General features: G+C 42.4%; 2 protein-coding genes across 10 annotated transcripts in view; one reads left to right on the top strand and one right to left on the bottom strand.

Annotated features, from left to right (window-relative positions):
- LOC126925544 (centrosomal protein of 131 kDa) overlaps positions 1-19,844 on the bottom strand; it is a 109,403-nt gene that overhangs the window by 10,844 nt on the left and 78,715 nt on the right. The window lies entirely within an intron of this gene.
- Positions 1-19,844, top strand: part of LOC126925554 (basic-leucine zipper transcription factor A) — a 92,198-nt gene that overhangs the window by 4,557 nt on the left and 67,797 nt on the right. For 2 of the 8 annotated variants that reach the window (XM_050741230.1, XM_050741232.1), the window contains exons 4-5: positions 1,151-1,509; positions 1,806-6,922. In XM_050741230.1, coding sequence (XP_050597187.1) covers positions 1,151-1,509; positions 1,806-2,714 — 1,268 coding nt within the window. In that variant the 3' untranslated portion in view covers positions 2,715-6,922. Of the gene's footprint in view, positions 1-1,150; positions 1,510-1,805; positions 6,923-19,844 lie in introns of those variants that run through there. The other 6 variants (XR_007713994.1, XR_007713993.1, XR_007713995.1 and 3 more) reach the window with 6 other exon arrangements.

Raw genomic sequence — 19,844 nt, 5'->3', positions numbered from 1 at the left:
AGAAACATAGCTTGTTCCGATCGCAAAGTGACGTGTCTTCTTTCAACAAATTGATCGTCGATCGATCGTAGGGTAAAGATCTAAGTCGCGTTTTGCATCAGGCAGCTATAGTTGAAATCGCCAGATCGTCCAACCAAAAATAGACGAATGAGCTACTTGTGATTGAACGACCAGATGTAGATTCAAAGTAGTGTCAACTTGGTTGACACGGAGTTTGCACGGTGAAATTTGAATAGAAATTCTTAATGCAAACGATGTTTAAGCACAATGTCGATCAAGTTGAAGATTGTAGTCGTGAGAAGAAGAAATATTCGTCCATTTTTTACCCCGTTGCGATCTGATCGTTTCAAGCGTAGTTGCTTAATGTAAGCAACCGACCTAGCTTAAATCTCGTTTACACCAGGTAACGTTTTGTCCATTGGCTAGATTCATTCTAAATTGTTTGTAAATTCACCGCGTAAACACATTGACAACCAAGTTGAAGCGACTTGCGGTCGTTGGTCGGGACGAAGCCCACTCGTCGTTCATATTTTTGGTCGAACGACCTGGTAGTTACTTGATGTACATGTGACTCGAAGCTTCGCCAAATTCGAAGAATCTAAGATCGTCGGATGAAAAGTTACCTAATGCAGTTAAGGGGTTTTAAAAAACGAAACATTTGTAAGGCCGTGTAATGTATTGACGATGGCAACGTCAGCGTCGACGACGGCGTCGACGTGAGCGTTGTATGTTGCGGTCGGATCACAGCAAAGTGAGTTTCGCGATGATAATAGCAGGGCCAAGCAGGGGGACGCGAGCCCTTCGTGAATAGAAGACGGAGTATCGATTCATAAGTACAATAAGACAAAAGTACAGATTCGTTGAAGAGGGCGATCAGATAACGATTTATTCCGTGAACAACGTGGATGGTGTACAAGACACGGCGCCCACGTTGGCTACCGCGTATCCGGCAACGAGCCGGAAAAAGATCGACACGCGTTCATCGTAATGTACTTAGGCGAGGCAAGACATACATGACATGTACCTTGTTGCGTATCGCTGGTTGGCTATATCGGTATATACATATGTAGCCAACGGTGGAAATAGGATAGGTAGCGCACCGCGTACGAGTCTAACACGCTCTCACGTCCCGTGTGTCTATTGATTTCAGCGATTTCGGCAATTCCGAAAATAGTCTGCGAAACGATCCACGCCCTGGAGCTACACGATGAGACGCCGTCGTGGAAGATCATGGACAATAAGGGACGAGTCACGGTGGTGCTGCACTGGGATCAGCGTTCATCGACGTCGTCGCAGGCGCAGCAACAGCAGAAGGGTCAAGATGTGCAGGCCTCCAAGTATTCGCCGACTAAGAAAACCGACCTGAGCGGTAGTCAACGGCCGCCCTTGGTCATCCAGACCAGCCTGGACAAGCTCAACTATGCAGGGAAGCTGGGTCATCTGGCGGCAGAAGTTGGTCCTAGCCGTTACACCAGCCCCCATATCACTGTGATAAATCATGACGACATGGTACGAGATCGTGACTATTTTTTTTATCTCGAGCTCTCTTTTCACTCTGTAGAACCGATTCACGCGAGGTTTCCGGGTAACGAGTCGATTTCGATGGCGCAGGAGACACCGAGCGCCAATGTCACGTTCCATGGAGATCCAGGACGCTGTTAAGCTGCACGATTCGAGCCCGGAAGCCTCGAACGCGTCGAGTCGCGGTCGCGTCTACCGACGTCGATACACACACAGTAGTAGCCTCGAGAAATCCTCGAATCTTCGATCTATTCAAACGATTAAAACCGCCGTGGTAACGACAGCAGCAGCAGCAGCAGCAGCAGCAGCCGCAGCTGCAGCCGCAGCCTCAGCCACAGCCTCACGGGATCCCAGGTCGTCTGGTGAAGCAGGGTACCAACTCGTTCGACAGCACCACCATCCATATCCACACGCCGGAATGCTCGAACCATATTCATCAGCCGGTAGCGAGGAACGGGAGCCCTGTCAACGGAGCGGACGGCGGTGCCAGCGGAGAATGCGACTTCCATTGCTGTGCCCTGCACGAGGAGGGCCGTAGAATCGCGGTGCACAAGTCGGTGGCTACATCGCCGATCCAGGATGCCCAGCATCAGCAGTATCAGCAACAGCATCATCATCCGCATCCGCAGCAGCAGCAACAACAAACGCAGACTCAAACGCCCTCGCCTCAGCCACCTTCTTCTCTGTCGGACGGGACAAGACGAGCGGGCCTGAGCAAAGGTCACGTGAGATTCTGCGACACCGCGGACGAGGAGTCGAGCTCCCGACTTGCCGGCAACTCGGCTGCTAGCTTTCATCTTCATCATCATCACAATCATCATCAGGAGCACGACAGCTCCGAATCCGAGACCGAGAACACGATCATGGAGGACGAGATCGTGACCTCGGAGAAATTTTTACTGCTCATCGATCAGCTCACCGTAGACCAGAAGCACTTAAGCATCAAGGACATCGGTATCATCCTCGAACGGCTCAGCTCGAAGATCCTCGATGTAGAGCGGCTCGACCGCGAGAGCGAGAGCGAGGAGTGTTACAACTGGACGATTAAGGCTATTATTAGGGGAGACGTGTTGCGGGAGCTCGGAGTTATTTACAATGGAAATTATTACGCGATCTCGGAGCATCCTGGATATAAAGAGGAATCCGAGGAAAATAACGAGGATAACGAGGAGGAGGAGGAGGATAGACTTTAATATGATGCTGTTTTACTAGATAGATAGATAGATAGATAGATAGATAGATAGATAGATAGATAGATAGATAGATAGATAGATAGGTAGGTAGGTAGGTAGATAGGTAGATAAATAGATAGATAGATAGATAGATAGATAGATTATACACCTATTAATGGTTATTATTAATATAGTACGTATCGAGCTGCAGGGAGGGGGAAACGTTTAAAAGGGCAAAGAACGCGTATGAAAAACACGGGAAATGGAGAAAGGTTGAATCGGCGGAGGGTCGAACGCACGAACATTCTCAGATTTTTTGATAGAAAATCGGGGGTGGGTAGGAAGGCCGGGGATGACGGTAAACGAGCGGCAAAACGTGATTTTTTTCAAAATGTTTTCATAATAAAACGAAGGTCGCGTTATAATAAAAAAAAAGAAAAAAAATCGTACGATACCTTGTAAACTTAGTTCTAAAAACGGTTGTTGAAATATGTACTTATTAAATAGTATATATACTTGTAGGAAACATTTTTGGGATTACGGACGTTGATTCCGTAACCGTCCACAACACTGCCCTATCTAAAAAATAAAAAAAAGCAAAAAAAAAAAAAAAAATTGAGAGGTAGAGAAAGGAAAGGAGGGGAATAAGAGGAGAACGAAACAAGATAGAGGCTCGATCTGTTTGTGGCTGTCTGTCGAACTGTTCTGCGTTGTTTTTCGTCCCGCTCGATCTATGAGGACGAACCGACGGAAACTAGAACCGAACTCTCGATTGAACGTCGCGAAACACAAATATGTAGAGAGCAAAAGAGAGGCACAGAGATAGACAGATAGATAGATAGATAGATAGATAGATGAGAGAGGCAGAGAGTAGAACGACTACACACGATGATCATGAACGGCCAAAAATTCGTTTCTGATTTGGCGTGGAAAATGCGCCGTATCATTGAAAAGAAGAATGTAGATCCAGCAGAAAAAGGCACAAGAAAGAGAGAGAGAAAGATGAAAAAGAAAGAGGATATGTACACGTCGATTTATTTGTCGTTTGTCGCCGATGTAAATTCTCCTAAGATTCACGGGCTTAAATCGTGCTTTGCGTAGCAAGAGTCCCTTGCAGTCGGAATCGGACATTCCACTTTGCCAAAGGATTCTCGTTCCCCTTCGATCGTCAGAAGCGCGAGCCGTTTCAATCGAAAGTCAAGCTACAGATAGCCTCGAGAGTTTCGTTCGAAGCAGATCGTTTGAAATGAAAATTTTGTTCCTTGTCAGTTTGTAAGAAACGAATTAAATCAACTGCCCGGCTCTCGCTATGTATAACACACGGTGCACGTACTACGACATGCGACGCGTTGTTTCATTCACGTACGTTACACACCATACATTATACATGCACATACACATAGAGACATATGAAATACAGTTGTCTAACACACAGAGAATCACAGAGAACACATGCACGCGATACGGTATATAGGGAATACGGAAGACCTCATTCAGGATTTACGTTAGCGATTACGCTACGATAAGTGATACCGATATATAAGAGAATTAGTCGCGCCACGGACAAGTTTATCCGGCGTACTCCGTGAAACTTTGCAATTTTAATATATTTCTATTGTAAGTATACTTGACACTGCGAACGAGGACACGACGAAAAATATTCGATAACGTATATAGCGAAGGCGTCGTGCAAAGAAATCACACTTTATACATAAAGTGTGTGTGCGTGCGTGTGTGTGTGTGTGTGTATGTACATACACACACACACGCACGCACACACACGCGCGCACACGCACACACACACACGCACACACACACACATGAATATATACCTAAATTACTGCTCCGTAAAGAGAGCTCGGTGCTCGGGATAAGAACCAACGGGGTAAAATTGCACGTGTGTGTACGTTGCATAGAAAGAACAACGTTCGGTTCAGTTCGTTTGGTTTTCCGGGTGAGAGCAGTTTCCTTGTGGCATGGTCTTCGCGTACCTCGTTCCGTCCTCGATTTTCTCGCGCGTTACGTTTCTCGTATCGACTAGGGGGCTGGATGCGAGGGGAACTCGACCGAACGAGGAAGACGAAGCGTGAAGGTACGAAAGGCAACGAGGATGAACGAAACAGCGAGAGAGAACAAGTTCGAATGCGCGCCTGTGCGAATCTTTCGTTATGCGAGAACGAATGCGTGTCTGAAAGAACGGAACGAGAAGACCAAGAAGAGAGAGAGAGAGAGAGAGAGAGAGAGAGAGAGAGAGAGGGAGAGAGAGAGAGAGAGAGAAAGAGTGAGAGAGTGAGAGAGGAAAAGTGCAAGGATGGGTATAGAAAAAAAGGGAAAGATGAAGAGAGAACGAGGTAAAACGAAGCACGTCTTTTGTTGTGCGAAATGTCACTTCTCTTCTCGTGCCGACGGATGTTCTTTTTTTTTCGACCGATTCAGTGGAACAGAGTGTGTTACATGTGCTTTTATGAATTTAACGCTACACGACTTGTGCATCTCCCGAGGGATGTTTCTACCGTTCAGAACCCGTTTGCAGGTTTTTTCGTATCGTAGTGCCACTTTAAATATTAATAAATAAATGAATTATTAAAACTGAATAAACAAACGGATAAATAAATGAATGAATAAAACAATGAGAATAATAAAGATATAATAATAATAATAATAATAATAATAATAATAATAATAACAACAACAACAACAACAACAACAACAACAATAATAATAATAATAATAATAAAAAGGAATAAAAAGATTGTTATAAGTTGTAACTGTTGTTTTTGGTATAATGCAGGTACTATATACCCATTGTAAACGAACATGGGGCCTCCGTCATTCATTTACGCAGCCTTCATCCTTAAATCCTTCGCGCGCTACGAGGCACACACGCGCCTTCTTTATCGGATTTCACCCAGGATGGTATACACGTTTTGTGATTTTTTCCCGTGCTAAACGATTCGCCCCGAAGCGATTCCTGCCTTTTCTTTTTTTTCTTTCTTCTTCCTTCTTTTTATTCGGCATTATTCCTTTCGAGACAAGGGATCGAAGAAGATCGATCGTGAAACGGGAAGACAAGCGAGGCAGGCGGGGCACGCGGTATCGAAGGGGTGAGGAGAAAGAGGACATCGAGACGGAGAATATAAGTAACCTCGCATTACGATTACCTCTGTATATCTGAATAGCCGAATTACGGGAAAAGGCTAGCGAGGGATAGAGAAAAAAGGAGAGTGAGTGAGTGAGTGATTGAGTGAATGAGTGAGTGAGTGATGGAGAGAGAGAGAGAGAGAGAGAGTGCGTGCGCGTGCTCGCGCGCGTGTATGTGTGTGTGTGTGTGTGTGCGTGCGCGTGCGTGCACGCGCGCGGCAAAACGAGAGAAAACCATCGAATCGATGTATCTATGTTTTCATCGCTTGTCATCTCTTGCCGCGTAGCGTGTTAAAATTAAATCCTAACGATTGATACACCGATTGATCAAGATAAGGTTTACGTGAGGACAGGAGTACGAATAAAGAAGGCAAGGAAAAAAGGAAAAGAAAGAAAATAAAACGAAGGAAAAGTAAAGAAGAGAAAAAGAAAGGAGCGATGGAGAAAAAGATTGAGAACGAGTCTTCCCTCGTATGAGATGAGGCGCCGCGTGTGAGTGCATTCGCGTGTATTGGCACGCGTGCACGTAAGTTAAACGAGAGCTATAAGGAGAAATAATTACAATTTACAATCCTACTATGCACTGTCAAAATGAAACATAAATTAAAGTAGCGCGAGTTAAGGTTTTTTAAGCGTTAAAAACGATGTACTGACTTTTTTAATGACGTTTTATCGCGTTACGGAGTACTAGACACACACACACACGCGCACACACGCGCGCGCGCGCGCGCGCGCACACACACACACACACACAGAGATGTATATGTACAGACGTGTGTGTATATATATATACGTGCGTACATACATATATACATACATATATACATACATACATACATACATACATACATACATACAGACATACATGCATGCATACATGCATACATACGGAAGGGATATAAACAAGTACATATATAAATACGAATAAAAATAAATAAATGAATAAATAAACGAATAAATAAATGAATATACACACACAAATACGTACACATGCATACATACTGGTATACAATTGTCTGCGAGCGAGTGTCTGATGAACGATGCGCAAATAAACGAGAATGTAAATAATAAAGAACCATATACATATATACGATATATCGTTGACAAAGAACCTATAACGTTCGTGGAACCGCTCGTACAGTGGCCTGCAAGAGTATTTATATTTAAGAAGATAGGAGTATTATGCGAAACACTTGGATATTTCATTAGCGTTATAATGGGACGCAGCTGTCAAAATTATATCGACAAAATATCAATTCAATCTGAGAATATACATACGTACATATATAGAAAGTGCAACATGTTTAGCGCAAACCTGTATTTAGCAAAAAATTAATATACAGTGTGAATGGCCATCTTAAATAGTAAATATGGCCCGACTGAGTACCGCGACTCATTGATGTAGTAGATGATTTTAAACTTGTTTAAATAGTTTTACGATCTCTGCGAAATGTATACTCGTACCGAACATCTTGCAACTTCTATATACCTTATCGGAATTGTTTAAAATTTAACCAATGCCATAAGCATAATATATTCGTAAAAGGTGTCAACGAGCGTACTTTCGTGAGCCACTGAACGAACTCGTTCGAGAGGTTGTTTCACGTCGTAGATAAAAGCTTTCGGTAGATTCGATGATCTACGGTCAATTTAAATGGAATAACCGTTCGTTCAAATAAACGAAAGACGGCAATTTGGCGAAGAGCGTTCGAGCTAGGGAATAAGATTCGCTTCGCTCGGCGCCGCTTCGACAGTAGCATTTTACAAAAATTTAACTCGCAGGATTTATGGTGAGAAATCTTTTGCGCCCTTTTTCCCAGCGATTACGACGTTCTAAGCGATTCATCGCAGCTGACTCGGGTCGAGAGGGTACGAAATTTGTAGCACTCAACTTGAAGCACCTAAATACTAATAAGATATCGTTCGATGAATCCAAAGATGTAAAAGTACAGCCATTTATGGCAAATTTGATGAGAAAGGTGTAAAAAAAGATATGGATAAAGTTGACGGAGCTCGGCAACTTTCCAACTTTGAGTGAAACGCAAAAATTCAAACTCTACTTCGTAAAGGAAAATCGGTATTTATATTTATTGTTAATTAAACTTTGAATTGTTAATTAATACTTATCAATTAAACGACAAGTTAATGTAATGCATTACGATGCAAATATTCCATGAAATATGTTTCCAATTATACTACGACCAATTATAACTGACTGCTAAAACCAAATGGGATGTAATATTCCATCGCATCGCATCGCATCGTCAACTTCGTCTAGAATTTTTACAACTTACCCATCACATTTTCCATGAATGATTGCACTTTTATACCTTGGGAGTACCTACAGAATGATGACTCATTGGAATTTTGGGTGCCTGAGGGGGACACAAGTTTGGCTCTTTTTCATCATTCTCCGTTTCATGTTCGCGGAATACAACGACGACGGCGAATAACGAGTCACGCTGACGCCGTTGATCCCGAACGATGCTCGACGTAAGACAGAAAAGCTACGGGATATGGCTCGATCGGAATCACTACCATTCAACAAGATCGTAGTCGTCGGTGAGCGTTCGACCGCGAGGACTTTGCTATTTCTATTTATCGATTCAGCATCGAGGAAGAAACATTTCGTTCACCCGTTTACGAATAAAGATATCGGACGGCCGGTCTTCTATTTTCTTTGATCGTAAGTTATTTACATCGCGCTCTTTAAGGTGGTTTTAGTACCGCGACTGTAATACTCGTGAAAAGTAGAGCACGCCGATTGTGAGACTCCGTAGACTTGGTAAGGCTAGGTCTTGTAAAGATTCAATCACGCGCAGATAATACATTAAATGACGGTGAAAATTTCAAAGAATTCGTAAGAAAGTCAATCTACGTTCTAATTAGCTTAACGCAGTTCGCGAGCAACTCGTTACATTTTTTACGCGTTGAAACTAATAATTCCCCCCTTCTTCTTCCCCAATAATTCCTAATTCTCAATTTTCCAACGATGGCTGCGCGATCGAAACGCGCGGCAGTATATCTCGTCGTTGGATATCCGGTGCGATTGAAATGTGTTTTCATTAAATTGAAAGCCGCGGAGTCGGATAGGAACAACGAGTCCTTGGTATGCGTGTGCTGCTGGAACATTGATATTCGGTTTGCATCGCCCGTTCTTATCTTTTCGGCGGAAAATTCTGCTCGGCTTTTAATCGCGTTGGACGAAGAAATGATCAAGATGGCCCATCTTCAAGAGCACACGGCGTGACGCAGCGGCCAATGTTAGTAGCGGTGCTGGCTTGGCTACGACGCAAAGTTATCAGTAAAAAGCTCGCGTACTTATCTGCCTGTCCTTAGTCTCGGCGAATAACTAAGTCGCGAAAAGTGACATTCTTATTTGGTTCTCTTAGCGGCCGAAGTAAATACCGAAGGCAGAAGGTGTAATCTCGCAACAGGCGACCAAGATATTGATCCACGATGTTACACGGCGACGTGATTCCTCTCTCTTCGAACACGTCATTTTCTTCGTGTCAACGGATTACGTCGGACGCTGTGTTTTTCTCCAGCCAATTCGATTCGTGGAAGAAGGTACAAGCACGCGTGTAAAGGCCCTCGGCTCGTCGAGCATCTGTTCCCTCGATGCTCGCAACTTTACTAATTTATTAGGGACGAAGAGGGAGAAGGGTGGAATAGGACGGTGAAGGGGAAGGGACGACGGATAGAAACGATAGATGAAGAGAGAGAAAGGGGGGTGGGTGAGAGGGGCAGAGAGAAGGAGGGAGAGGGGAGGGAGGGGTTAGGTTAGGGTTAGGGAGGAAGGGAGAGGGAGAGGGAGAGGGAGAGAGAGAGAGAGAGAGAGAGAGAGAGAGAGAGAGAGAGAGAGAGTAGGAGGGAAATGTAGGCAATCGTCGCGTCGATTCGAGATGTATGTAGCTCGGAAACTCTCGAGGCACCGCAATTTTTCTGCGAATAAATAGCTGTCCTCTGACACGGACACGGTATTCCGGGAATGCGGTGTGCGCGATCGAATCAGCGAAATGTATTTTAATTACGGAGTGATTTGGTGGAGTACGAGCGCAATGCGAGCGCATTCCACGCTTCTGACGTCACCAATGCATACAGCAACATCGATTATTCGATACATCCTCGGAGGAAAATCTTCGCCTGGGTCTGTTTGCTCGTTACAGAAAATCAATGTACCTATCGAAGATCGTAAAACGTGTCTTGTATTTTTCTTCTCCGAATCGGCAGTGAAACGAATATTTCACGAATCGAGGAGAAAGGAGGGACGACGTGAGGTGCGACCCTGGCATTTCTTTTAATCGACGTCCTGCCGAAAGCTGGTCATCCTCGAAGCACGTTCGTACCAAGCGTTCGTCGCTTTCACTGGTAATTAGAACAACGTTGGAGACTTGGGTCGCAGCTGCCGCGTCTTTCGCTGGCACGAGCTACTCTTCGCCCTCCGCCTTGTGAATAGAAGTAGCGCGTCGGTAATCGGAAATTATAAGTCAAGCGTAAAATAGCATTCACACGTCCCCCGACTGACTGCTAGCTATTACCGCGACGGTAATTATAAGGCGGGAGTCGAGAGGAACGAGACCGATCGAAAGGCTAAGGGTTTCGTTTGATTGGCACTACCGCCGACGAAAAACCTTTGACCCGACCTATATATCGCGCGCAACTTTCTTCCCTTTGATTCCCTCCCATATAGCTGGCCAGAGTTTCTTGCCTTTGCGAGACGGACCTCGATCAGCCAACCTTTTCTTCGGCCTTAGCAGAACCGTACGCTGCCCTTTGCGATCGAATCGAATTTCACCTATTTCGCAAGCTGCAGGATTGAACACGATCGAGCCGCAGTAGTCGTTGACCGAAACTGATCAGTGGCGGTCGGACACGTTACTCGGCCAACGAATAAGTTCGTTTCTCGGTCGATCGTTCGACTCTCGCTACACACGTATTCTTCCTTTTCCTCTGTTTCTATTACTCGCGCATCTTTATTATGGAATGCTTAAATTATTTGCTTCACGTCGATACTTTAGGGAATTACGCATTAAAACAAGGTGAAAACGTCGTACGAACAGGTCGATGATTCACCGTATAAATACATATTGTCAGCTGAATAGCGTTTAGCGTTTTCGAGAAAAACATTTTTCACTTAAAACATTACGTTTAGGCACATGATCGCATTTAAAAATTTAGTGCTAAAGAAGATGATCCAAATACAGGCTAAAGCCTAAATATAGGCTAGTCAAACATTTAAAGATGAATACTTTTGCTTTTACTTTAACTATAAAACTTGAAATAAATAGTATGTAAGATAAAGCAAATATGTTTCGGATATACGTATGTACATTGTACATTGAGATGGCCATCCAGTTAGATGCGGAGCCGCGTCTACAGCTTTTCCACCCCTATCCTAGGTATGATACAAGTTAAAGTTGGGGCCTTTCTTATATAAACGACCATGAGTTTTCTTTTTTCTTTTTTTCATTTGATTTAGCTCAAAGGTCGTAAAATCATTGTTAACTTGATACTTGTTAGATTGCATTTACTCGAATATATTCGATTGTATGAGTTACCAAGGGACGCCGAGCCTGTCAGACTCTCTTCCACCGAAAGATCTAACGAAACCTAACTTTTAAACCACGATTATCCCACGCCTCGGACAAATATGCATGTTACTCGGAACCTTTCTACGACATGTCTCAAGGTCGAGTTCATTGAACTCGGGGCACCCTTCAACGCATAACTACCGATTTATATTCTATAAAAAGATAGTAAGCGTTGCTTCTAATTATTAATTCATCGTTAACTTCTACAGATATTTTGGTCAAACTTGCATACGAGCTGTTGTTACAAATCGAGCAAAGTGACCCGGATACTTATTAGTATCCACACGAGCGCTGATATATACTACCTGTACAATCTTCCACTAAATGATTTATCGTCCCTATATCCATTTCACATAACCTTCTACAGTATTGACTTGCTGGCTGTGTCTTCGTTGGAGTTTCACCGTTGCTTATTGACGAATTTGACGAATATATATATATATAAATCGTCAATGTTCGTTTTATGTTTTTTTTTTTTTATTCCACGCCCTCGCTCGCTTTCGATGTGGTTGACTCGTTACTTACAGAAGAGCGATTAAAGCGTATTATCAATTAGCGGTTGCTGGGAAATTCTGTTGGCCCTGAACTCGCCCCCGAGAACCTTTCCGTTCTAACCGCATCGCGGGGTCGGGTGTTTTTAGCCATACACAAGAGTTGGCCGCGAAGCCCTGCCAATGGCTTTATCGCGCACACCCTAAACTCATTCCGCCCTTTAGCTAATTGTAAGCTTGGCTGGCACGTGTCAATAAACAGGAATATGTCGTTAGTAAACTATGGATTTCGGTTTCGGTAAACTTTGTCTGAATCTCGTGCAAGTTCGTGTAGAGCAGGTTCGCGCGGTAGAACCGGGCAGTCTGGCTCGGTGACGCACGGTCAACCTTAATTATGTTGCACGAACGAATCGCTATCTAGTCGACTGTCTACGGGAAAATAAATCGTATTGGGTTAGGCAAAAAGTAGCTACACCCAGTCGATATAATAAATAAATACTATGGGAATCTCTCGTATGGTATAACACGGATTATTTTCAACTAGACTGTAAATTGGATCTACATAATAAGGTTTTAATTCACGCACTAAATATTCTAGCAATTGCTTCACTTTATTATTTATTATTTATTTATTATTTCTTACGTTTCTTCATATTATACGCATATTATACGCACTTTATACGTATTTGTAATTTTATATTTCTCATAATGCACAAGAATCCGCAGCCTAGTTATTAATCTCAATATGTAGCCGTTCGTATGTATCGGTTAGATTAAAATCTTACCATTTTCTCGTTACGATGTTATCATCGTGCATCTAAAAGATATTTTTGCCGTTTACACCGCATTTTCACCTTTGTAAAAAATAAAAGACAAAGCAATTGCACGGAGTCTCAAGCGTTCTCGTTACGTATCTTCAGATCGGACTAAACGTTACAAAAATTTAATCAAACGTGATAAACATTTTATTTAATGTTACACGCTAAAATCTCAGCTATTAGCTTTTAGGCTATACAGGTTAACCTTTCATAGGTTACAAATAGTCTTTCTTATCTAATTATATAGATATTATTTGCTACATTGGAAAATATCTACACAGTTGAGCGAAAACTTCTCATCTATGATTTCACGTTCCAATTGTCTGTTAAACGTCCCAAAGCATTGGAAAATTCTTTCTATAATTTTAAAACTTGGTTTGCTAAAATGAGAGCAACATTGAAATAGAAAAGTCGTAGGACCGCAGCGAGGTTAAAGGCAAAAGAACAGTCTCTTAGGAAAAAATGAAAATAGTTTACTCAGTTCCGCGTTTCGTTCGCTGATGCTAGAGCCGCCGCTGCTGCTGATAAATAAATAAACGAAAGAACGCGCTTCTCGTTGCGACAAAGGGAGTAGCGATTGTAGCAGATCGGAGGTGTCAATATTTGTCGAAACGCGACAAGTGTTTCTCGTTCGACACCGAAAATTCCATGTACCAATATAGAGTATACGGAGGTGCGGTACATACGGCGAACGTAGAACGCGGACTTGGACGCTGAGCAGTTTTAATAATTTACGAGGGAAACTCCCGACGATCTGATAATCTGCCGTCAGTCATTTTCAGAAAACTTAGCCTCCAAGGTGTCCCCTCTATCTACGCTGTCGAGAAAGCCGCCTCGGCTTAGAAGGTTGGTTATCTCGGTGAATCGCGCACGTAGACCAGTTTCAAGTAAATTGATTGCAGCCTAAGATTTTACCCAGCGAAACGAGCCTATTATCGTCCACGAGAAAGTGGCTGGATAAGGCTCAACGGCTTCTACTACCGTTTCCGCTTCCGCCAAGTCCGCGCTTACGAATCGAGGCTATACGGAATACGCTCGAACCCTATAAATATTTATTACGTATTACCGCGTTCACGATACCAGCTAATTCGAGTACGAATAAACGCGGTACCCTCTGGCGATTCCACGTGCCACCGCATGGCTTAATAAAGGCTTAACAAACGCCGATTCCTACTCGACCCTTGCGCGAACCTCTGAAACAACCGATCCATTTTCTGCATTTCCTTAAAAATATAATTTCAAAAATGTATTCTTTATATCAATGATTATTATCGGTACGCAAAACACGTTTCTCTCAGATCTATGTCTATGTCAACAGATCCATGATATCCTCAGATCTGTTTCATCGATTAGCTTCAAATTTTATATACACCTTGGCCCGAACCAAAATCAACTGGGTCTTCCTCTCTTCTAATTTTGTAAGCTGCCGGAATTTAAAAAAAAACACGAAAAACTCTTTTCGTTTTTTATCGGACCATTGCGCACAATACATTATACATATCGTGTTCAGTCTAAAAGTGATTTTCAAATATTGTGTCTGACGAGCAGGAGGCTCTGACAGCGAGCCACGAAGAGAGAGAGAGAGAGAGAGAGAGAGAGAGAGAGAGAACAGCGCAAAAGAAAAATTATAATATCAGCGATTTCCGAAATATTCTAGAGTGCTGCAGCACGGCGGCGCGTATCGAGTAGTCGCCCTCTAATGCTGACAATGAGTTTTAACTTCAAGGAGAAAGAGAAGAGGGAGGAGAAGAGAATTGGAACAGCGCAACGTAGGTATGCGACGAAGCGTCAAGTTGGGTGAAACGGGCAACGAGTTTGGCGCAGCTGGCTAATAATGCAGTTTATTTTAGAGCGACATATCCCGGTGTGCTATCGATACGCGGAGATCGCGCGGGCATCGTTCTCACTGTTTATTCGGGCGAAAAAAGTTAATCGCCGAAAGTTGCCGCCGGTGGACTTTGCATCGGTGCAGCGCGGGAGAACAAATAAAGGAAATGGCGCGGAACAGATGACAAAGTAGCGCAAAGATTCGGGCGAAAGTTCCGTCTTTGCTGACAAGAAACGCGGAAACGGAAGAAGAGGAGGAACTTGCTATGCTACGTACGAAATTACGCGCCTTCTAAGAGACCCAAACTCGAGCTCGAGCTCGAGCACAACGCGAAACGGACGAACAGGCACGATTTATTCCCTGGCACGTGTCGTTTTCTCGCGCGAAAATTGCCTGGATCGTGTTTTCCATGTGAAACGTTTACGTGCCGCGAGTTCCCCTCTAATATCCAGCAAGCGTTGCCTCTGTGTATTACATTTACCTTGCCACTCGATGTCGATAATTCGATAAGGCGTTTATCAATGATGCGCCAACCGATAGTCGACACTCGAATGTCGTCGCGTCGTCGACGCAACAACTTGAACTTGAAAAACCGATATGCAGTGAGATAGCGAAGAAAATGAAACTTGGATGGAAAATCATTCTGCATATTAGATACTATACGTATTTACGTAGTATTATGTATCAAGTAACGAGTACTATACTGAAATAAACCATTCGGATGTTCACCATCAATTTTTCCATAAACACGAATTTTAATTGGTTGAAAATTGGTTAATGAGGAATAAAATATATAAATTTTAGAATATGATAGTATAACATGGTCTCCGTATCGTATGTCTCACGGCCGTGTAACATGGAGAGCGTTCCAAAATAGAAATTTTTAAGACGCTAAACACAGCGAACACCCCATGCCCTTTAATTCTCACAATCGCGGTAATGCCCTCTTGGTAGTTTAGATCTGTTATAATCTTCGTTAGTAAAGTAGCTAGAGGTATCGTTCACTGTCCGGATACCATGCAATCGCTCTTCCTCGATGTACCAGCAACAAGTATAAGAAGTCATCTATCGCGTATTTCATACGCAACACGTGCAACATTGCACGTATTATAGTATCGCTACTAATAGCAATGATTAAGACAATCTCCTGACCGTTTTTTACGACGATGTTATGCTGTAACTTTTCTTCATGCTTTTATACCGTGTCCCTGTCTCTTTGCTTCATGCATTGTCTATTCTCGTTCTTTTTCTTTTTCTATCGTACATATCCATCTTGCGCTCTCTTTTATTTCTTTTCCCTTTTCTCCGTTCTCTACGTTAAACCGTTATACTTGGCAAATAAACAACTAAATAGACGAATAAACAATGCAAAATGTAAGATATTATATAAATAAAATGAAAAATATCAAATAAAGTAAAACTTGTTAGAGTATTCCGTTGAATGTAACCAGTAAGTGTCCTTGTAACCAATAAACGATCCCCCTGATGTGTATACACTCGACAAATGTGTTTGTTACCGACACTTGTGTACTTATCTAGGCTCGTTTACGAGTCCAAGTCTACGCTTATCTTACGCTTTATCATTGGGAGATAGGGGCTAGATCGAGGAAGAAATCGAAGGGAGAAAATCGATAGGAGAGACAAAGAGGGACGAATAAAGCGTTACTTGTTTCGATTGCAAGTTACCACGTTATCCATGGTCTCGGCCGGTTTGCGGGTTACACGTCGAACGATCGGCGGAAGAAATTTTTAAGCATCCGCACTGCGCCAGAATCAGAAGATCGTTGACCGCGAAGATGCAACTAGGCTACTCGCGGTTTGCAAGCTCACTGCTCGCATCGACGCTGCATCTCGTAATTTATAATAACAGACACGTTATCTAACGCGGAACGTTGCGAATATACCGAGCGCTTCTTCCCTGATTTGCACTTTATTAGTGAACGAGCGAACAAACGTTTCCCTTTGCAAATACGTGTTGCTGGAAAACAAATTTCCTGTCGTGGAACGGTGGCGATCGTCGGGGCTGTAACAGAAAATCTTTCGACTTGTACTCGAACAACACCGTTGCGCGATCCACGACATTGCGATCCGAACGTTGTGGAAATTTAGTGAACGGCAATTTAATGAAGAAGCAGCTATCGATTGCGACTGTAGATTATGGATGAGTCATCTTATTGATACTTGACGATATATCGATAATATCGTTAAGGTATATCGTAATATGGTTCAGGCGAATAAAGCGACGCAGGTAGAATGCGACGTATTAATTGCAACAGGATCATTTGAAATTCGTTTATAGGTATCTGCCGTGTAACACGGTAATACAGTAGGTTCGGAACAAATGTAAAGAGAATCGGCTTAGCTTTATGATTATTGACGATACCTGTACCGGCGACCAAGCAAAAACAATGATACTTTATTTAATATTAAAAATGGAAAATTATTCAATTTTCCTTACTTTATCTCGTATCGGTATTTTAAAGAGTGAAATATTAATTCTTCTCGATTTCAAAATCGTAATGTTCATTTGATATCGTTAAAATAAGATTAGGTTAATATAAGTTAATATAAGATAAGGTTACGCGACGCGTAAGCAAAGAACGGTTAATCGGAAGCGATCACGAAAAATCACAAATCACCGTGAAAGTGAATTGCTAACGAACGTGATCGAATCACTCGTGATTCGCAAATACCAGTTCGTGTCATCTCTAACTGGTTGCAACGCGTCAACTGTAATAAAATCATTCGTGATCTATTCATTTATATTTCAACTTATCGCAGAAAATATAATATGCAGTATCTTGGCTGTGATTTTGTTCTTCTGTTTCAGAGAATTTGTTTCCTTGTTTCTTTTGTATGCACATATATCGTAAATTATATATCATAAATATCTACCTTCTATACATGATATAAAATATAGTTCCTCGTCTATACGTATTCTATATGTATATACGTAGTCTATGTTCGAGCTAATCACGACGATCACTGACTTTAATGCGATTTTCGTCATTTGAAAGCATTTCTCGAATAAGTTTCAGCTATGTGAAACGTTAACTTATAGCAAAAGAAAGCAAGAGTTGAAAATGTGAACCGGAAACAGTTTACCTATACATATTCGCAATGCCAACAGCGACCTTCTTCGCTGCGCATCGCTTCGTTTTGTATGGAATCGCTGCTACGATATAGCGTGATCTGCTCTCCGAGCAACGTCTTCAACTCTTCAGCGTACGGCGTGTCACATAGCTAGGCATTCGCGAGTTCACCGTGTGACAATTGGTGTTGTTTGCTTCACGGATTACAAAACCGATAGCAATGTACCGTGCCAATAGGAATTTGCAAAATCGTCAGCAATATTATTAAAAAAGACTATATATGTACGACATGTATAATATAAGGTGCCGGGCAAAAGTGGGGTATACCATCATCTAGCGTGTAGATATAACACACACGTATTTTTCTCGAAACGATATACATCGTTGGAAGATATTAAAATTTTCAATTCGTATTTTATTGATAGTCAGCGAAATTGTAGTCAGCATTGGATTTCATCGTTTGGTACTTTTTTCTCATCAAAATTTCCCAATGCACTCTCATTTATATGTATTTATATGTATGTGGCGTACCTATTGCTAAAATATTGTTATTGTTGTTCCGCTGCATACTCTGATTATATGTTTTGTTCGATATCGTACCTGTGTTTTAAATTGTCTTTTATCGTTTTAACGGATGGACGAAATTTTTTGGAACAGTAGAACAAGATTGCAACTAAAGCACATACAGTGTACAGTGCCATGAATAATCGTAAGCTGAATATTATTTTTAGATTTTTCAATTCCATTAATAGCTAAATTTTAGTATGTTAAAACAAAAATTGGCGAAATCGTTCATATAATTTCATGTTGTAATATAAAGCAAAACTGAACATGCAACGATCAAAAATTGTCTTCTTTTCATTTCTCTCTTAATAAACATTGGAAAAGATTAAATTCTCTCTTAATATTGTGTTTTGCCTGTAAAGAAATATAAACTTAATGTTAACTTTGTTACATTCACGTTCGATATTCAGCAGGTTTTCCTTTATTCTCGATAACTTCTATTAATCCGTTAGGCACGCTATATCGTATCCACTAAATTACTCGATGTTTCGTTCGGAATATCCGCCGTTTTCCAAGTTCAACGATATTTTCTATCGGCGGCTTCTCCTGATCGTAAACTTTTTTTGCTAGAATTGCCCATAGATTCTCGATCGGGTAGAGTTCGATGCTGACCACGGTCATATATAATTCTATTCCGAAATCTCGCAACCACTTTTTCGTAGCGGCGGTTGTACGAATAGGAGCACTGTACATTTTTGAAAAATTGCCTTTTCTTCTTCTACTTTAGTTTGGAAGAGGCGATAATTCGCCGCGTAACATCTCCTAACATCCTATAGCGTGCAATTTATCCTTTAGAAAAATAATTGCGCTTAAGATATTCAGACGTGCTCGGTGATATTTATCGATCGTTTTATCGATAGTCGTGCCTCTAGTCAAGCAAGGAGAGCAGAGAAACCACGGTGTTTTCCTCTGTGGAACGCGTAGCCGAGCCCGTCGTTTCCGCGCGAAGAGAACAGCGACGGGCCTAAGAGCTCTCAAAGTTAATTTTCTACTTATTAACGGTTGATGGATGGCCGAGTCGAGGGAACAACTCGTAGGCTTCGCGTTCGTGCCGAAAATAGAGCCGACAGTTTGCGATACGTTCGTTCAATTATCCCTCTATTCAACTTGTCTGTCTGTTCGGAAAGATGCTCCTTAACTTTTGAATCTTTTCTCCAAGGCTTTCTCTCTCTTTCTCTCTTTACGCGCAAACGTCTCTCCTCTGCAAATAACATTCTGTCGCCAGTGCTCGCATTACGAATAACTTGTACGCTGTACACACAGCTCGTTATACATATGATGCGTAATATAATATCGCGTAAATATATCCATCGATGCGTGGCGCATGTCGCCCGTTATTCTCAACCGTAATTCGCTGGAACTGTTTCACCGTTTGCCACGATATATCTGATCGTTATTTGCCTCAGTGTCTATTAATCACCGGGCGTTCGCGACAATGGAGCATGCCAATTCTCGCGAGCTCGCACGAAAATCACCCATCTCTATAATTTTTTTCCATTCCTTCTTGATAATCGTATCTCTACTCTCTGCTTATAGATCGAGATTACCACGAAGAAACTGCGCATCTCGATCAGTCGTTCCGTCCGTATTCTGTACACTGTACACTGTACACTGGCTCGCGAC

This window comes from Bombus affinis, chromosome 16 (genome assembly GCF_024516045.1).
Source record: "Bombus affinis isolate iyBomAffi1 chromosome 16, iyBomAffi1.2, whole genome shotgun sequence".
NCBI classification, from domain to species: Eukaryota; Metazoa; Arthropoda; class Insecta; order Hymenoptera; family Apidae; genus Bombus; species Bombus affinis.
Note: the sequence above shows the minus strand (reverse complement) of the source record. Positions and strands in the feature narration are given on the sequence as shown.